At 40.9% G+C, this 18,610-nt stretch overlaps 1 protein-coding gene across 4 annotated transcripts in view; it reads right to left on the bottom strand.

The window, feature by feature from the left end:
* Positions 1-9,349: 9,349 nt before the first annotated feature.
* Positions 9,350-18,610, bottom strand: part of RALA (RAS like proto-oncogene A) — a 23,794-nt gene continuing 14,533 nt past the window's right edge. For 3 of the 4 annotated variants that reach the window (XM_083468907.1, XM_083468906.1, XM_083468905.1), the window contains exons 4-5: positions 15,697-15,871; positions 9,350-11,247 (exon numbers count right to left, since the gene is read on the bottom strand). In XM_083468907.1, the coding sequence (XP_083325033.1) occupies positions 11,125-11,247; positions 15,697-15,871 (298 nt within the window). In that variant the 3' untranslated portion in view covers positions 9,350-11,124. Of the gene's footprint in view, positions 13,437-15,460; positions 15,872-18,610 lie in introns of all 4 variants that reach the window. The other variant, XR_014517946.1, reaches the window with a different exon arrangement.

Raw genomic sequence — 18,610 nt, 5'->3', positions numbered from 1 at the left:
GGATAGCCTAATTTCTGTTGTTTATGCTCTGGTAACCTCTAGGTTAGATTATTGCAACACATTATACGTAGGGCTGCCTCTGAAGATGGTTTGGAAACTTCAGCTGATGCAGAATTCAGTGCGACAAGATGATCTGATCATATAACACGATTCCTGGCCCAACTGCACTGGAGGCCAATCAGTTTCCGGGCTTTAAATGGCTCAGGACTGCAATACTTCCCGGACCGCCTCTCTTCATATACACCAACCTGGACTCTGCAATCAAAATCTGAGGCCCTTCTTTGTGTGTCCAATCCGTGAGAAGCCTGGAAGGTGGCAAGACAAAAACAGGCCTTTTCTGCAGTGGCTCCCCGTTTGCGGAATGCTGTCCCCAAGAAGGTTCACCTGGTGCCTTCCTTACATATCTTTAGGCACCATGCAAAAACAATCCTCTTCTCCCAGGCCTCTGGCTAATTAAACCATCTATATTTTTTTGCAGGAGGTGTTGTTTCGTAGCACACAATTGTTACCCAAGAAGTGGAACCAAATAAGAATACAGAGTACATTGATTAGGAATTTATCACCCCCAAGACAGATGTGTCCCAGCTAACATCAGAAGAATCTTAGCACATCCACAGCCCCATGCAAATTAATACTTTTGTCAGAGACCTGTGAGTATAGGGTGGTATAAAAAAATAATAAAAATGAGTTGAAAGAAAATAAGCACAGAGCTTTCTTCCCAGTGCCCGTGGAGCAGAATAATAGTTCTCCAAGACCAATGTTTGCTCTAATTCTGATTTCTCACAATAATAGCACTTTCAAATGCAACACACATGTGTGATTCTCATTAATTAAATTACCGAAGATCACAGAGTGGTTCACAATATAAAAACACAAGAATACATACCCTAATAACAAATAATAACCCACTAACAGTTTGAAAGACCATAGATTGCTGCCTCCTTTGCTGCCTTCACTGCCAATAGGTCGGCTTGATTATGAGTCTTCACCATGTTCAATTGCATTTGACTGGAGTTTTCCTCCACCCGTGTTCAAGCTGTCTCCTAGCTTGTTTTCTTGCCCTAAGCTCTGGAGTATACCATAGAATCATAGAATCCTAGAGTTGGAAGAGACCACAAGGGCCATCGAGTCCAACCCCCTGCCAAGCAGGAAACACCATCAGAGCACTCCTGACATATGGTTGTCAAGCCTCTGCTTAAAGACCTCCAAAGTAGGAGACTCTACCACACTCCTTGGCAGCAAATTCCACTGTCAAACAGCTCTTACTGTCAGGAAGTTCTTCCTAATGTTTAGGTGGAATCTTCTTTCTTGTAGTTTGGATCCATTGCTCCGTGTCCGCTTCTCTGGAGCAGCAGAAAACAACCTTTCTCCCTCCTCTATGTGACATCCTTTTATATATTTGAACATGGCTATCATATCTCCCCTTAACCTCTTCTTCTCCAGGCTAAACATGCCCAGCTCCCACCAGGGAGCCAAACAGATTCCACAAAGTGGGAGAGGGTACTGAGCGGTCAGTGGCCTGAGCCATTCAGATGTTCCAGAGGTCAGCCAGGGCTTTGACAGGAATGCCTGTCATATCAGCTGGAAAATCCCCCCAAGCCATCTGAAAACCCATTAGATCCATCCACCTCTGAGGATGAGCCATCAAAAAGGTCCCCTGCCTCTGCAGAGGTGAAAAGGTGCTGAAATCCTAAATCTGAACCGGAAGTGATCTGACCATGACAAAGGACTGGTGTTAATATTCCCCACTTTCAGATGACCCTCTTTTTGCCTAGCCCTAGGAAGGAATACACTTTCACTTTGGAGTCAGCTCATAACCTGCATATGTTGGAATTTGCTTAACAGAGCATAAGATAGACACAATCAGGCCTGGTATATAACTTTCTAACTTAAAATAAAAAAATTCCTCCCAGTAGCACCTTAAAGACCAACTAAGTTAGTTCTTGGTATGAGCTTTCGTGTGCATGCACACTGTGTATCTGAAGAAGTGTGCATGCACACGAAAGCTCATACCAAGAACTAACTTAGTTGGTTTTTAAGGTGCTACTGGAAGGAATTTTTTTTATTTTGACTATGGCAGACCAACACGGCTACCTATCTGTTTCTAACTTAAGTATTTTCTGGTGCATTTCCCTAGTGCATAGCTATTGCAGGATTATGATGAACAGATGTATCGCGGGCAGGAATGAGAGTGGACAAAAATAGCAGAATTAGGTGTGGTTAGTTTGAGGAGAAATCGTCCACTCAGCAAGCTGGTCAGGGACTGTAAGATGATTCCTGGCTACTCTGCAGTCTCTTGAATCAAGTATCCTTGAAATACAGTATAAAAGATCAAAGTCTAAATTATGTCTCTTCCCAATGTCACTAGGTTCCCAACTTCAAACAGTTTTGTAGAATATAGACACACCATGTCTAACACAGTAGAACCCATTTATTTTTAATTTGTCTTGATCTTAAAACTTCAAAAGCACCCTCCCAAAAGGAGGCTATATCCCTGGTGCCCATTATTTACAAGACTCAGGACAGATCCGTCCATGAGGCAAACTGAGGCAGCCGCCTCAGATGGGAGAATCTAAGGGGCACTTCTGTGGGTGCTCCACCACCACCATTGGAGAAGTGGCTGCTTTTGGTGAGATCTCATGAGGCTCTTACAAGATCTTGCAAGACCCCAGAAGCCGCAATTGCCTGACCCCAGTAAGCGAACTTCGGTGGGTGGGGGGAGAGGCAGCAAAAGTGGGGCGGCACCTTCCTGGTTCGCCTCAGGCAGCAAAACTTGATGGGCTGCCCCTGATAGGACAGTATGAGATCTAGAAAAACAAGCTTGTGCTTTCAAAGAAGAGTGAATATTTTACTTTTATTACACTGCAAATTGCTTCAAAAACTCTCATACATGTTTTGGGTGGTGGGGGAGAGAGAAGGGCAATCTTGTTAGATATGAAGAAAGCCATGCAACCGTATTCCATATTGCATATTTTTCTTCCTGCTTTGATAATAGGCTGTGGTCATTCATGCTCCCAGGAAATCCCTTACCCCCTCCATGCCCAGATTCTTAGGATTCTGGCTGAGCTCCCCTAATCATAAGATGAAAAAAATGTACAAAACCCACATAAGGAGGATATAACAAACCAAGTCCCTTCCCCTGTTTTGTCTGTTTTGGGGGCCTAATTTGGCCCCCCAGCTGATTCTATCCGGCCACTGTGGCAATGTATTTATTGGGGTCAAATCGTAAAAAAAGCTCAAGTTCAATCGTAAAAAAAGTTCAACAACTTTGGGGTAAAATTGTTTAAAAAAGCACAACAACTACAATCACGCATGTTCACTTCATCAAATTTGGCCCCCTTTGGGAAAAAAGTTTCCCTTTGAAAAGGCAAACTAAGGCCCACTAAGCCCTTCCAAATCCGGCCCGCAGATGGTCCAGGAATCAGCATGTTTTTACATGAGTAGAATGTGTACTTTTATTTAAAATGCGTCTCTGGGTTATTTGTGGGGCATAGGAATTGGTTCATTCCACACACACACACCCGACAAAAATACATAGACCAGCCCTCCACAAGGTCTGAGGGATAGTGGACCGGCCCCCTGCTGAATAAGTTTGCTGACCCCTGCCTTAGGCTGTAACCCTACTCAGTGTCAAGTATACATGCTAACCTAGAAGTTCAATTGAACCTAATAGGCTTACTTCTGAGGAGGAATGTGTAGGACTGCACTTGCAGCAATATTTAGACTCCAAGATCTCACTGCAGGCATTGAGAGGAAATATTCCTCATATGTTGTTATGATAGTAAGTCTGGTAGATTACAACTGTCAACTAATTTCTCACACATATAAGCATGCCAATTTTCTAAGATTGTCCTGATGAATTAAGGGGAACAATCTTTCTTATTCAGCCAGTGAATTGTTTAAATTACTGTAAACTAGGATGTGGTAAGGCTAACCTCCACACTGACAATAATTTTAAACTTGTAAAACAAGTTTACACATCAGTCATAGGTGAGTTCCCATCAACATACCGTAAATACTGCCAGTGTTCTTCTGTGTGTAGCCAAATGGGTAACTGATTCAGGCCAGTGCATTGTAGAACAAAGAAACAGGATGCTAATGTTAATTAGGTTAAAGTTTATTAATAAGAAAACTAGAAAATTATGCAAGTTAGATTATATCTTAAGCCTTGCTCAGAGAAATGAAGCGTAGATACAGGTCAATTCAGACTATTCTGGACTGGGTCAATTTGAACATAGGAAACGAAGAAAGATTTTTTACCCCTTACATTTTTACTAACTTAGATGTTCAATTATTTTACTGAGATAAGTCTGAGTTATGATACTTAAGGATTATGTCAAGGTTTCTGTTTTCAGCAAAAATAACGATTTGCCCATTGGAATGAAACATTTGGTATCTGAATAAAAGAGGGTGCAAGGCAGGAGGTTTTTGTTTGTTTTTTTACTAACACCAGATATGACTCAAACATTTTGAATCTTTTTGTGGGTCCTTGGTTTATCAAAACGAAATTTTCTAAACCGCAGAATTGTGAAGAAAGGTTAAAACTTGTTATTTATGTGAGTATTCTAAAACCAGGAAAATGTTTAAAGGGTCACAAGAACGCAAGAAAACCCCTGGAAAAACCTGCTGAATCAGGCCAAAGGCCCGTCTAGTTTGGGTCTCTGTTGGCACCGTGGCCAACCAGAGGCCCATGGGAAGACCACAAGCAGAACCGGGTCACAGCACTCTGCTGCAACCTTCCAGGAGCTGCAAAGGTGGGAACCAGAGGCGAAAGCAGGCTGTGCAATGGATGTGGTTTCTTTACTTTGTGCAGTAGGCGACATTCCAGCCAGGCAAAAACCAGAGGTTTCTCAACACACCCACATCTCTCTCCAACCATGCAAGCCAGTGGCATTATTACAATTCAGAAATACAGTACGTCCTAGCCAGGGAAAAGTACTGTACTCAAGGAGTGTGGCCTGGGGAGAGAGCCCTGAGGACTGGGAAGAAATAAATGGCCTGAGGTTCCTCACTCTGGTTCTATGAGTTAAATGACATCTCTGTTACTAAAGTGCATCAAAGAAAATTATTCATTGAAACAAAACTAATTTGTGTTGTTATCTTTTAACTCAAGGTCTTCATAATCTACATTTTAGAAAACAATCATCTAGAGTGGTTACTTAGCTTGGAATACACTGCCTAAACTAGCATAACAGGTTCAATATAGCATAAAAAAACAATTTGTTGAGTTGAAAGGTATTATTGTTCCACCTTGTGGAGACTGCCAGTTCATTCATATATTCTGCATTTCCTCCTACAATTCAGAGTGTGGTAAATGAATAATTTTTAAGTAGAGCTCCAAAACCACACTGTGTTGCTTCTATGCAGTCTTAAATCTTCTGTGGTCAGAAGCAAGTTGCAGGGAGTCCACCCTTTGCTTAAATCTTGCATGCAGTTCATCACAATCTATGCACTCCATCATGTAAAAAGTGGCAGATAGGGGAGGTGGGGAATAAAGTTTTATTTTACTTCCTTTATTGTTAGGATCTTACAATTATTTTTTTACATATACTGTGGGCAAGATTTATTAGCATATTTCCCCCACCGCACTAGTCACACCATTTTAAGTGCATTCCAAAAACCTTTACAATGGGCAAGAGTAGAAAGAGTGCTCGTCTTGCCCAGTCTTGTTGTCAGCACTTAGAATGCTGAAGAATAAGCTACGTTAATTACACCTTAATCGGTTAACCAGGCATTGACTCATTAAAACATGTATATGTTGGGTGTTGGCCATTGTGATCAAGGAAGTTAAGACAGAGAACTCCGCATAAAATGGAAGATTAAAAATGTATTAGGAAGCAGCTGATGTTTAGGATAGCATGGTTCTGTATATGGTTGTTTTGTTTTAGCTTTAGTGACCAAAATCAGATCTCAGGCTGGTTATTTTTTTCAGGAAAGCATGTTGTTTCAGTCCAACTCAAGATTCATTAATTCATTCAGTTAAAAACTGTTTCCTTTTGAAAAGCTATTTTGTATCTTTTTTAAAACAACAACAATGTCCAATAATGCTCTCCACTCTGCCATAAATTAACCATTTAGTGAAGCCTAGGTGGTTTGCCACCTTTAAGACAGAATTGCTGCTTTATACTGCCCCAATTTGAACCTTGTATATTGCATTCTTTGATAAATGAATCAATTTATTTCAGTTATCAAGGTGTAGGTGTGTGTGTTGGGCCTCAAATAATTCATTCTTTGGATTATTTAGATTAAAACACTGCTTTCCAGTGTTTACTATTTCTGGGTTAGCGGAGTCTGTAACCTGAAGCGTCTGTAACCCGAGGTACCACTGTACTTCTTCAAAACTCCAAATGTGCCCCTGACCTATCTAAATATAGTTGGCGGCTTTTATAATCTTGATGTGCCTCAAAATTATGCCTCAAAACACTGGCATTACACTTTACTGCAATGTCTTCTCATTAATATATGCATTACGCATTTTGTGCTTCCCATATCCTTTTCTAAAAGCATTAGGTTTCCAGCCCCTCACTTCACATGCTACAATCCTTGCCACATTGGTAGGTTAACTGGTGCATGCCTAGGCTTTGAGGCCTCCATAGAGTTAGGGCTCTTTCATACGATAGCATTGTTCACGGGCCAGTGTCTATAATACATAAACCTCTGGAAAAAATGTGGATGATTCTTTAACCTGAAGTGGTTAAAATGAGAATTCATAAGTTTTCTAGAACAATGAATCACACGTCTTTCTTGATCTCTTTTCATAGTTGATCTTCTCCTTCAATCTCAGCAAATCAGTTTTAGATTTCAAATGGTCTGTACAAAAGTTCAAGAGGTTCAGAACACACTCCCCTTTATCTTAAAATATGTTTATTTAAAAGCCCTTCTATAACCCTTAATATTTAAAAATGTATAGTTTACAAAAATAATGAAACAGTATCATAAAAAGTATAGGAAAAGGTTAAACAAATACTAATAACAAGGCCCAATTTGATGGCTCAAGAAAAACCTGGCCAAAAAGATATGCCTTCACATAAGATGCCTAAAGGAGTGAACAGGTGACACTTTACATATGGCAGAAGAAAGGGCAAGCACATCTACAAGCCAGGCGACCATGCTGTAATTAGTATTCATCTGTCAAGGACAATGAAAACAAGGATGGAATAGATTTCAAAGCCACTTGAGACACATTTATGTTACAATGAAATGGGAATAGATATGGTTATAGTGATGAAGATTAATTACCGTATTTTTCGCTCTATAAGACGCACCAGACCATAAGACGCACCTAGTTTTTGGAGGAGGAAAACAACAACAAAAAATATTCTGAATCTCAGAAGCCAGAACAGCAATCCCTCTTGCTGTTCTGGCTTCTGGGATAGCTGCACAGACTGCATTCGCTCCATAAGACGCACACACATTTCCCCTTACTTTTTAGGAGGGAAAAAGTGAGTCTTATAGAGCAAAAAATACGGTACATGCTGGATGAACAGAAGGGGTGGGTTATTGTTTTTCGTTTTATTATGTATTTTAATATGTATTTTGTGTTCTTATATGAGATCTACAGAAGGGTGGAACAACAACAACAACAACAACAACAATAATAATAATAATAACAATACCCATATTATAATTGCCTCAATTTATTTGTAAGTGTAAGTTCTTTGTTGGCTTTTATGATTTCCAAAAGCAACTTTGGTCAAATTCCACTGTGCATGTTGTTTCTCCTTTGACCAGCAGAATCCAATACCATGTTTAATTCACATCTATTTCAAAATTAGTTTGTCGTGTTTGATGCTGTTTGAGAAACAACTCCAAACCTCCCTGGGCATGTGAAACTTTGAACGCAGGTCCAAGTGTGCTTCAGCCATGTTTTGATAAAATGTTATCATGTGTGCTTGCAGTTGAAGAAACAAGAGGTGCTCCCTGTGTTATCCAATCAAACACAATTCATACACTAACTCAGCAGTGAGAATGTTTTTCCGTTTAGTGAAGAACCCAAATTTAAATGACTACAGTAAAGTCAACAGAATGGATTCTTACACTGGCAACAGAACAACATTATTCACTGCACCCAAGGGCAGCAAGGTGGCAGGCAGATGGGCGCAGGGCAGGCTGTATGGTGCACATACAGTGGTACCTCGGGTTTAGAACTTAATTCGTTCTGGAGGTCCGTTCTTAACCTGAAACTGTTCTTAACCTGAGGTACCACTTTAGCTAATGGGGCCTCCTGCCGCCGCCGCACCACCACCGAGCGATTTCTGTTCTCATTCTGAAGCAAAGTTCTTAACCGAGGTACTATTTCTGGGTTAGCGGAGTCTGTAACCTGAAGTGTCTGTAACCAAAGGTACCACTGTACAGTCACACCTCGGGATGAATACGCTTCGGGTTAGGCATTTTTGGGTCGCGCTCCATGGCAACCCGGAAGTAACGGAGCACGTTACTTCTCGGTTTCGATGCGCGCGCTTGCACAGACTGTCAAAATGACGTCACACACATGTACAGAAGCGCTAAAACGTAACCCGGCACACGCAGACACGGGTTACATTCGCTTTGGGATGCGAACGGGGCTCCGGAACGGATCCCGTTCGCATCCCGAGGTACCACTGTAGTTCTGTTTGGTCCCTATCTCTCACTATCTGCTACCTGAGGCAGCTGCCTCACTCTGCAAAGGCAGCTCTAGCCCTTTTCAACCAAAGCTGGAGCATGTTTCAGAGAAGAAGAGTCAGGACATATTTGTATTAATATGCCATTTGTTCCAACTGCAATATTTGGATTAGCTCGCTGTTTTGGCAAGAACTGAGATGAGAGTAGGCAAAGTGGGAAATGGCCATAGAAGAGTGCAGGGCACAAAGTTCTACAGTGCATCAGATTAGTAATAGGTTACCTTCACACAGCTCTGTGATTACTAATTTGCCCAACAATCACACTTTCAATGCAGACTTCCATTTGTGAAGCATCAACAATATAATCTCAGTTGTGCAGATTCCTGGACTTTAACAAGTTAGGAAATCCAATTTATATACAGTGGTACCTTGGTTTTCAAATTTAATCTGTTCTGGGAGACTGTTCGACTCCCAGAATGGTTCGCAAACCAAGGCGCGGCTTCCGATTCGTTGCAGGAACTTCCTGCAGGCAATCAGAAGCCATGTAAGCTGCATTGGACGCTCAGCTTCCAAAGAATGTTTGCAAACCAGAACACTCACTTTTGGGTTTGCGACGTTCAGGAGCCAATTTGTTTGACGACTAAGGCATTTGACAACCAAGGTACCACTGTACAGGAAAAACTTAACAGAAGCAATGGTAAAGTCACTCATCTGAAATGAAAGTTTTGTAATTAGCATTCCACAAAATATTTTTTTAAAAATGAAAGTTTATTCATAGTCAATGGCTCAAATAGCAAATAAAAAGAATCTGGTAAGGCATCAGCCTATGACAATAGTTTCTCTGTGTCCATTGGCTTCATAACACCTTGGTTCCCATTACACAAACATCAATGTTAGTGGTTAAACTCCCTGGTTAGACAGACTGAAAACAAATACACAATAAGATGAGGACCAATCTGCTTGGCCAGGCACATCAAGAACTAATTCTGCACATGGTAGCGTCTACAGGAGAATGTACATACAAAAAGTTTTGATAAACAAGTGTTCTCTAAACAGCCACATTCCTAATGTCTACTTGTTAGCATGTTAAATATGTGTTGTCTAGTTTGCTCAGACACATCTTGAACTGTCTTTTCATAAATTCACACATGTATATAAAAAAGTGTTTTTTGTAACTGATCTAACCGTTACACCTACACCCAAGAAACTTAAAAGCCTCAGATAGTGCTTTATCTTTCAATTCCACATACTAAATGTACTAATTATATTTCAAAAAGCAGAACAGTAAAGGGCAATACATTTTAGTGTATCAATGAGGGACTATGGAAGCACATGGCCAATATTTCCATACTGCAAAGTAGAGTGGGGTATTTGACTGATATCAGAAAAAGTAGCTATAACGCTTTCCCATTAGGTAATGCATAGCTAACATTTCCAAAGCCTTAGGCAGGAGCAACACAGAAAAATGGAAAATTTATATTTTCCAGACAGCCCTAAGAGCAAGATCAATTTGTGCTCTAAGTACACAACTACCAGCAACTATTTGTCCCGCACTGTGCCCCAACCCTAGGAAGATACCTTCCCCAAATTAAGTAGTTGCCAAAGGGCAGTGTCAATGTCTGTGCATTAAGAAATATGTGACCACTTCCTTACTGAAATGTGCTCCACCCTCTTTTTATATTCAATCTCAGATGTCTATGACGGCCCTTCCACTGTAAGCAAAAGCAATCTTCATTGAATCACAGGTTAATAGTATGCTCTGGATTATTAAAGACCCAGAGTATGGCACACTTTTCTGATCAGAGATACTGCTAGCACACAGCTGGTTAGCAAAATTGCTCACAAAAACTGCACTCCACACTGAAGGATATACTTTCACAGTGATGCGCACACCTCAGTGCGTCACAAGGAAGATACACCCTTAACTACGTTAACTTTTTTTAAAGGTTTTTTTTTTATTAAATTAAGGCATATTCAAATATACTCATGAGTTTATACCATTTGTCTAAGCTAATTCCATGTATAAATGACTTCCAATAGAAGCAGAGAACAGAGCTCGTTTCTCTTCTCTAATTTGCATATTCTTATAACTGCAAAAAAAAAAAAAAAGCATATATACACTACCTTTGCTTAGTTTTGACCACTGCTGTAGTTTCCAAGGCAGTAGAAGACAAAGTGAAGTTTGGGTGATAGAAAATTGTATGCTTTAGGAGAAATGATAGAAAGTAATGCTTTGTTTACAGTTCAAGACGGACTGCCCATGAAAAAAAAACCCTCTACATTCAGAAGAACCATGGTGAGAGGCAGCAAGTTATGAAATGGGTTCAATTCTGCTTCTCTTGAAGCCACACTAAACTTTTTCAGTGAAAGACTTTCAGTGCTGTCCCAATTCATGCTTTAAGTGGTACATTACAATTTCCAAACTGTTAAGAGTAATTTCAGTCATAGGAGCCTCCAAATGGCATGCTATAAGTTATGGATTTTATTAGTATGATCAAGGGATGATGAGAGTTTGGAACTTTGATTATAAAATGCAACATCTTTCTCTGATTCTCTTGGCTAGGCTTTTCCTTTTCTTTTTTCCATTCTTTTCTTTGCTGTCTTCCATCTTTCTTGCTCTGATTTCTCGCATTAAATCAAAAAATACCTAGAAAGAAAAATACAAGTGTTAGTACGTGTGTGCAAATATGTGCTACATTAATCAAAGCCTGCATTTTTAGGCTATTAAGTAAACCAAGAGGTTCTGCTTCATTCCTTTTCAGCTACGAGTGGTAATGTATTGTAGGGTTAAAACTGTTTTCATATTTTTCTTTAACCGAATTCTATAGAAAGTAGAAAGAAAACAAAAATATATCTATTCAGACCTGCTGTTAATAATGAAAGTAGCCATGCCAAGCATAGCTTGCAAAAAAATCATAAAGCGGATATGAAGTCACATGCCAGAAACTGGTAAATCAATGTTGCATGTGACCCAACTATAGAAGTAAGGATGATCTTGCTTAAATGCAAACTAGCCTGCCACCCACCCTTAATGCATGAAAATATTCCTGAGTGCTACAGAACCAGTTGCTCAAATTAGAAGCCCAGAAAACTTCTAGGAAACAGCTGTCCATCGTGTTCTAGTGAGTCAATAACGATTCAGTACCACATTGCTCAGAGTAAACAAGCCAACTTACATTTAGTGACCCAATTTCTAACATCTGAGTTTTTAAAAAGGACTTTCCTGTTATGCAGTCATGTTTGTATATAGGTCAGAAAGGAGAGGTCTGCATATTAAACCACTAAGCCCCTTAACCTTTTGCCAAGCAGATTTTCTGCAAGGCAGGAGCTAGTACTTAGAACTAGTGAAGAATAAGTTTTAAAAACTATAGGGTTCTTATTATTGTCATTTTTAAAAAACAAAAGATTTAAGAAGTTTTCACCTTTGTACCAGATCATTAAAACATGAGTTGATTAAATTACACCACTGCCTTCCATCTCATTTGAAAGAGATTAAGACACTGACGCTAGCATTTTCTGCCTAGGGTATATAATCAAATTCTTTAAAAGAAGAGTATGAAAGAACTTAAACACACACACACACACACACACACACACACACACACGGTAGCTCATATACTGTTAAACCCCAGTTTACCTATAAGCATTATAGCTCATATCTCCTTCAACAATGTAAGTCAGAACCCACCTTCACCCTTTACAGGGGCAACACAGTCGCAAGCAACTACTTTCCTTAGACTGGAATTAATCCCACTCAGAACAAATGGAAGCAGCTTCAGGCCATAGTCTGTTAGAGAATGAGCATCAACACTCCATCTCACCCCAACCCCACTTTGTCTCACACCCACTGGTGGAGGAAGAGGGGGGTGGGGGAGGGCACCACCCCTACAGCGTGATCCCAGTGGGGTGCCATTGCAGCTGTCACCCTGCCCACGCTGGCTGCCACGCCCCCGCAGGCGGCATGTCACACCCCCAGGACACGCGCCAGCCATGCCCCCGCCTGAAGCTCCATCACTGCTCACACCAGATTGAGATAAGGCTTCTGGTTTGTTAAGTTGCAGTTTCCCATGATGTCTGAACTGGAAATACTTACCTGCAAACTGGACTAAAAACTATGGATTGCAACCCTGATTTACAGGCAGCAACAGAGGCATCATAGGAAATGGTAATTTGAAAAACCAGGAAATGTTCTCTACAGCTGAGCATACAAGAGAGAATGTTCAAGCCCATCACTTGAACTCATGTAGCCTTATTTGAGTTCACCGATTCGGTCTGCGTTGCTCCGGGACAGGAGGAAGGAAGTCAAATGACACCGAGGTTGGTTCAAAGAAAGAGTTTATTCTGCTCTCCGGATAGCAGAAGGCACTTGCGTGATCAAGTCCACAGCAAGTCCAAAGAAACGAGAAGTTTCATGCAGTATATATATCCTCCAGACACCCTCTCCCCCTTCCCCTGCCACGTCAGCTTGTACACGCAGGTTGACATCACAGATGTTCCTGCTCCGGCACTCTTAACCATAAAAGGGATTTTCTTCCTGCACTCCTGACCATTAAAGGATTTTCCTCTTCCTACTCTTATCTTGGAGGAAGAGGTCATCATCTCCGGGAACACGCTTCTGGCGTTGTTCTTGGATTTCGGTCTGTGTGTCTTGTGGTCAGCACATAGGATAAGGCACTGACGTGTCTGCTCTGTTCCCCTAGACCAGCCAGGGTCATCCCTGACGTCACAAACTGATAAAGGAGAGAGCTGTGTTCTTGTTATGCATTTACTCAACGGCTCAAAGTTTATGCATTTTAGCTAAGGAAAAATAGGGATTTTGGTGCAGTTTAAAACTGCCTGCACAACTCCCTCTGAACCGGAGGGACCAGCTCCGCGCGAAACGGGTCTTTTCCGCTGCGGCGAAGCAGGGACCCATTTAGAAATCACAGGCGGATGAAGCCTGTGACCGTGGGACTCGGCGGGCACCCTTAGCGCCCCCCCAACCCGCAAAGGAACCCACTAACGGGCGAAGAGGGGGAAGTGGCGCGGTGCTGTGAGTCAATTGCTTTTTCCGTGGAGCGAAGCCGCATAGCCGTTGCCGGAGAGCGCTGCCTTTTTCCTGGGACAATTTGGCATCTAAAATAATCACCCGTGAGTACTTAAACATTGAACAATTGGACTTCAAATAAGAACTGGCGATTAGAAAGGAATTGGACTTAAAAATTCACCTTAATTTGGTACTGAAACGGGAAGGTCTAAACAGGAAGTCAGCCTTCCGTTTCCTTGTAGTCAGAAGAAAGCAAAGACAACGTAAACTAGAGCTTAGAAAATCACTTTCAAAGGATTGGTTTTCACCATTTAAAATCGTTGAACCCCCCTTCGGTAGCAGGAGAAGAAGGGGGATCTTTTTTGGACTGTTTAAACCTGCAGAAGTGAGTTTAAAGTAAAGTAACTTTCCACCGTCCCGATCCTGGAGCGGGGTGTCAGAATTGACGTTTGAGCTCATTGACCAGAGACAAATGTTTTTGACAGACAGTTAAAAGAAGAGCAACATTGTGATTCCACTGTTTCCTTTCGCATTTTAAAGGAACAAATATTGACAAAATATCTTTAAAAAGAAACTTTGTTGCTATTGTCCTTAAAAGAAAGAACAACAAGAAGTTTTCCCCCTAGAGGGGGACTGTGAAACTGTAACTAATTCTAGGGAGCTGCCAGATTACAACCGTGGGAAAGGACTTGTGACCTTGCAGGACAATGTTTTCAGAAGCACTGTTGGGTGCTTTCTGTAAAGTAAATGCCCTATTGGATCAGTTAAGTCAGAAGACGGATTTGATGACTAATGCGGCTAGAAAATTTGAACAGGTAGTGGGAAACTATATGGAGCCCACCCAGGAACTCAAACAGGAGTGTGCCATGACAGAACAGTTGAGAGAAGAGGATGTTGCTGAATCTTGGGCGCCAGAAGGGGAGGAACTTTTAGCCCTGCAGGAAAATGAGCCTTTGGATTTGACAAATGAACTTGGAAAAAACCAGATTTGGAAAGATAAAGTTTGGATTGATTTGGAAATGGGGGGTTGGACTGACCCTCCTATGCAGAGATGTTTGGACTTTCCGAGTCTGGCAATGGGCCGTCAGATGTTTGGAGCTGTGGGGGCTCCCAATTTTGGAGGGAATTTGAAACATGTCTTAAAATACCACATGGAGTCTAGTCTGGACTATGGGAAAGGGGCTGATTTGTTGAAAGGGGTCAAAAACACTACCAAGCTGGAGTTCCCACAAGTGAAAGGAAAATATGAAGAAGAGCTGCGGAAGGGACATGGAAGAGACTTGAAGGCCTCGGATATAAGATCACCAGGTTAATGTGCCAGACTAATGGGATAAAAAGGATTGACAAACCCGGGACCAGGAGGAAGGGACGCTGGAAGAAGATTGGATTGTTCTTATTTCTTTTTTTATCATTAGGAATGTTTTATAAAATTAATGAATGTTAGAAAAATGTTGAAATGAAATTATTTGGCTCTTGTAAAAATGCTTAAAGAATTAGGTAAAAAGGTAATGGTTATGAGAAGTTGGTAAAAATAAGATTTAAGTTTTAAGTTTTTTTATAAGATAAGATGAAAATAGAGTAAGGTAATGTAATGACATAATACTATGAATTATGGAAAGGATTTGCTGTGACAACTATTAATCAAGATACAAGAAAAGGGAGGAGGAGGAGGTCATAGAAAGAAGGTAATGAAAGTGGAGAATTTGAATGAAAGATTGAATTGTTTTTAACTATTTTTATTTTGTATTTTTCTTTTTTCTTTTTTTCACTTTTATTTTGTTTGTAATACTTTGAAAATTTTAATAAATATCTTTTTTTAAAAAAATAAAACTGCCTGCACAGTCAGTTTTGGGTTTTGGGAAACCCATTCCTTCACTCCAACAAACCCCAGCGAAACTCCTTAGTGAGCCATTTGAATGTCTTCTGTTCAGCTACCTGTTAGAGCATTCATCTTCAAGAAGAATGAGCAATACACAAAAAAGTCAGGGTAACATTAATAATTAGTCTTGACAAGCAATGAGTGGAATCAGAAGTTTATGAAAATGTATTTGGGAAACAGTAAACTTTTACCTTGTCGACATTAGCTCGTGTTTTAGCAGACGTTTCAACATAGTTAACATTCCACTGATCAGCTCTGTTTTTTGCTTCTTCTACAGAAACCTGTCTTTTGTCTTCCAAATCCGATTTGTTACCAACTAGCAAAAATGGAACATTCTCATCTTCTTTTACCCTTAAAATCTGCTCTCTGAAGAGAAGAGAAAAAGCACATTTTAAGACCCATGCAGTTTAATCTTCGTTGATTTCTCAGATATGAAACTTTAATACAACCTTGGTGAAATAAACACATGTTTTTGCTGTTACCCATCATGCGCTATCACCAACTTGGTGCTAGGTATTCACAATATGCAACTGGCAAAGGCCCTACACAGGAGAGCAGTCAGAAAAGAAGTAGCAAGTAAGAGGCTATAAACTGTTAACTGATAGCACAGATAAAGAGGACTAACAGATGAGCCCGTTATAAATTTTATAAGAAGATAACTTTGAAGATGAGATGGTAATGCAGGAGAAGCCAAACACAAGAATTAGCAGTTTAACATCAATAAAAAACTGACCAAGTAGCGCTATAGAGGATTATCAAGATTAATGAAGATATTTACTTTCAGAATTATTAAGCAGAAACAATACATAAATTAAGTATTTTATAGAAAAAGGGAAATATTTTAAAGTGTTTGTGAAGCAGACTTTACATTTTACCACTGACATTAACCTTGATATCAAACAATAAAACTATCAACATGATTACTCCCCAAATACCTAACTGACAGCCATGTCACAACTGCTTGCTTAACAGACTAGCTTCTATCCCAACACACCTGTGGCAGTTCCTACAACATGACTTTTCATGCTAGATAAAGGATATCCAGAATCCTTGCCACTTTGCATACCAATCTTTTTAATAATGAAAATGCCAATCTATGATACAAAGAACTGATCATTTTCCTTCTGAAAAGCAGCTCAACAAATTACTGCCCACAGCTGTAAGTCTTTAGAATATCTGCAAAAAACCTGGTCTATAGCACTTTCAGAAAAATTGACTAAGGAAGTCGAAGCATTAGCTGGAAAAAGGGACAGGGACGATTTCATAGTGACATGATATCCTTTTATTGCACATTCAACAGAACATCATTTACAGTGGCATCCACTACTTACAGTGAGAGGGGGAAGTATTTGATCCCCTGCTAAATTTGCCCGTTTGCCCTCTGACGAAGAAATGAACAGTCCATAATTTTAATGGTAGTTTTATTGTAGCTGTGAGAGACAGAATAACAACACGAAAACCTCCAGAAACCCAGAAGTCAGAGATTGAGGTGCATTATAATGAGTAAAATAAGTATTTGATCCCCTATCAACCAGCCAGATGTCAGGCTACCTGGTATCTTCACTGTATGTAACGAGCTGAGATTAGAAGCACCTGCTGTAAGGGAGAGGTCTTACCTGTAATCCCAGCTCATTACAGTACCTGTACAAAAAACACCTGTCAACAGAAGCAATCAATCAAGCAGATTCCAAAGTAGCCGCCATGACCAAGACCAAAGAGCAGTCCAAGAATGTCAGGGACAGGAGTGTAGACCTGCACAAGGCTAGGCTGGGCTGGGCTACGCTACAAGACTATTGCCAAGCAGCTTGGTGAGAAGGTGACAATAGCTGGTGCAATAATTCGCAAACACAAAAGAACTGCCAACCTCCCTCGGTCTGGGGCTCCATGCAAGATCTCATCTCATGGAGTTGCAATGATCAGGAGAATGGTGATGAAGCAGCCCAGAACTACGGGGGGGGGGGGGACTTGTCAATGATCTCAGGGCAGCTGGGACCATAGTCACTATGAAAACAGTGGGTAACACACTACACCGTGAAGGACTGAGATCTTGCAGAGCCCACAAGGTCCCCTTGCTCAAGACAGCACATGTACAGGTCTGTCTGCAGTTTGCCAATGCACATCTGAATGACCTAGAGGAGAACTGGGTGAAAGTGTTATGGTCAGATGAGATCAAAATCGAGCTCTTTGCCATCAACTCAACTCACCGTGTTTGGAGGAGGAGGAGGAATGCTGCCTACGACCCCAAGAACATCATCCCCACTGTCAAACATGGAGGGGGACATATTATGCTTTGGGGGTGTTTTTCTGCTAAGGGGACAGGACACCTTCACCGCATCAAAGGGACGATCGACGGGACCATGTATTGTCAAATCTTGGGTGAGCTCCTCCTTCCCTCAGCCAGGGCACTGAAAATGGGTCAAGGATAGGTATTCCAGCATGACAATGACCCATAACACACAGCCAAGGCAACAAAGGAGTGGCTCAGGAAGAAGCACATTAAGGTCTTGGAGTGGCCTAGCCAGTCTCCAGACCTTAATCCATCCAAAATCTGTGTAGGGAGCTGAAGGTTCGAGTAGTTACACATGAGTCTTGAAATCTTACTGACTTGGAGAGGATCTGCAAAGAGGAGTGGGACAAAATACCTCCTGAGATGTGTGCAAACCTGCTGGCCACCTACAAGAAACGTCTGACCTCTGTAATTGCCAACAAGGGTTTTGCCATCAAGTACTAAGTCATCTTTTGCAAAGGGATCAAATACTTATTTCACTCATTATAATGCACATCAATCTCTGACTTTTGTCTTCTGGGATTCTGGGGCTTTTCCTGTTGTTATTCTGTCTCTCACAGCTACAAATAAACCTACCATTGAAATTATGGACTGGTCATTTCCCCCTCACTCCCTCACTGTACAACTCTGGAGCAATGTTTTCCCATAAAAATTATGTATCTTGGAGAGGAAGGGACAGGGACATTTGTTAGGGGAGCGTATATTTTCTATGTTCGTTTTCTTGAAAATTAATTTTTAAAGAAAGAATCCTTGCCACTCAAGAGGACTTTTGGCAAACCTACAGTGGAATCTATGATCTCGAATTAACAGAAATTAAA

Source organism: Podarcis liolepis, assembly GCF_965112155.1.
Source record: "Podarcis liolepis genome assembly, chromosome: 12".
Taxonomy (NCBI): Eukaryota; Metazoa; Chordata; class Lepidosauria; order Squamata; family Lacertidae; genus Podarcis; species Podarcis liolepis.
The sequence above is the reverse complement of the archived record's forward strand: the minus strand, read 5'-3'. Positions and strand labels throughout refer to the sequence as shown.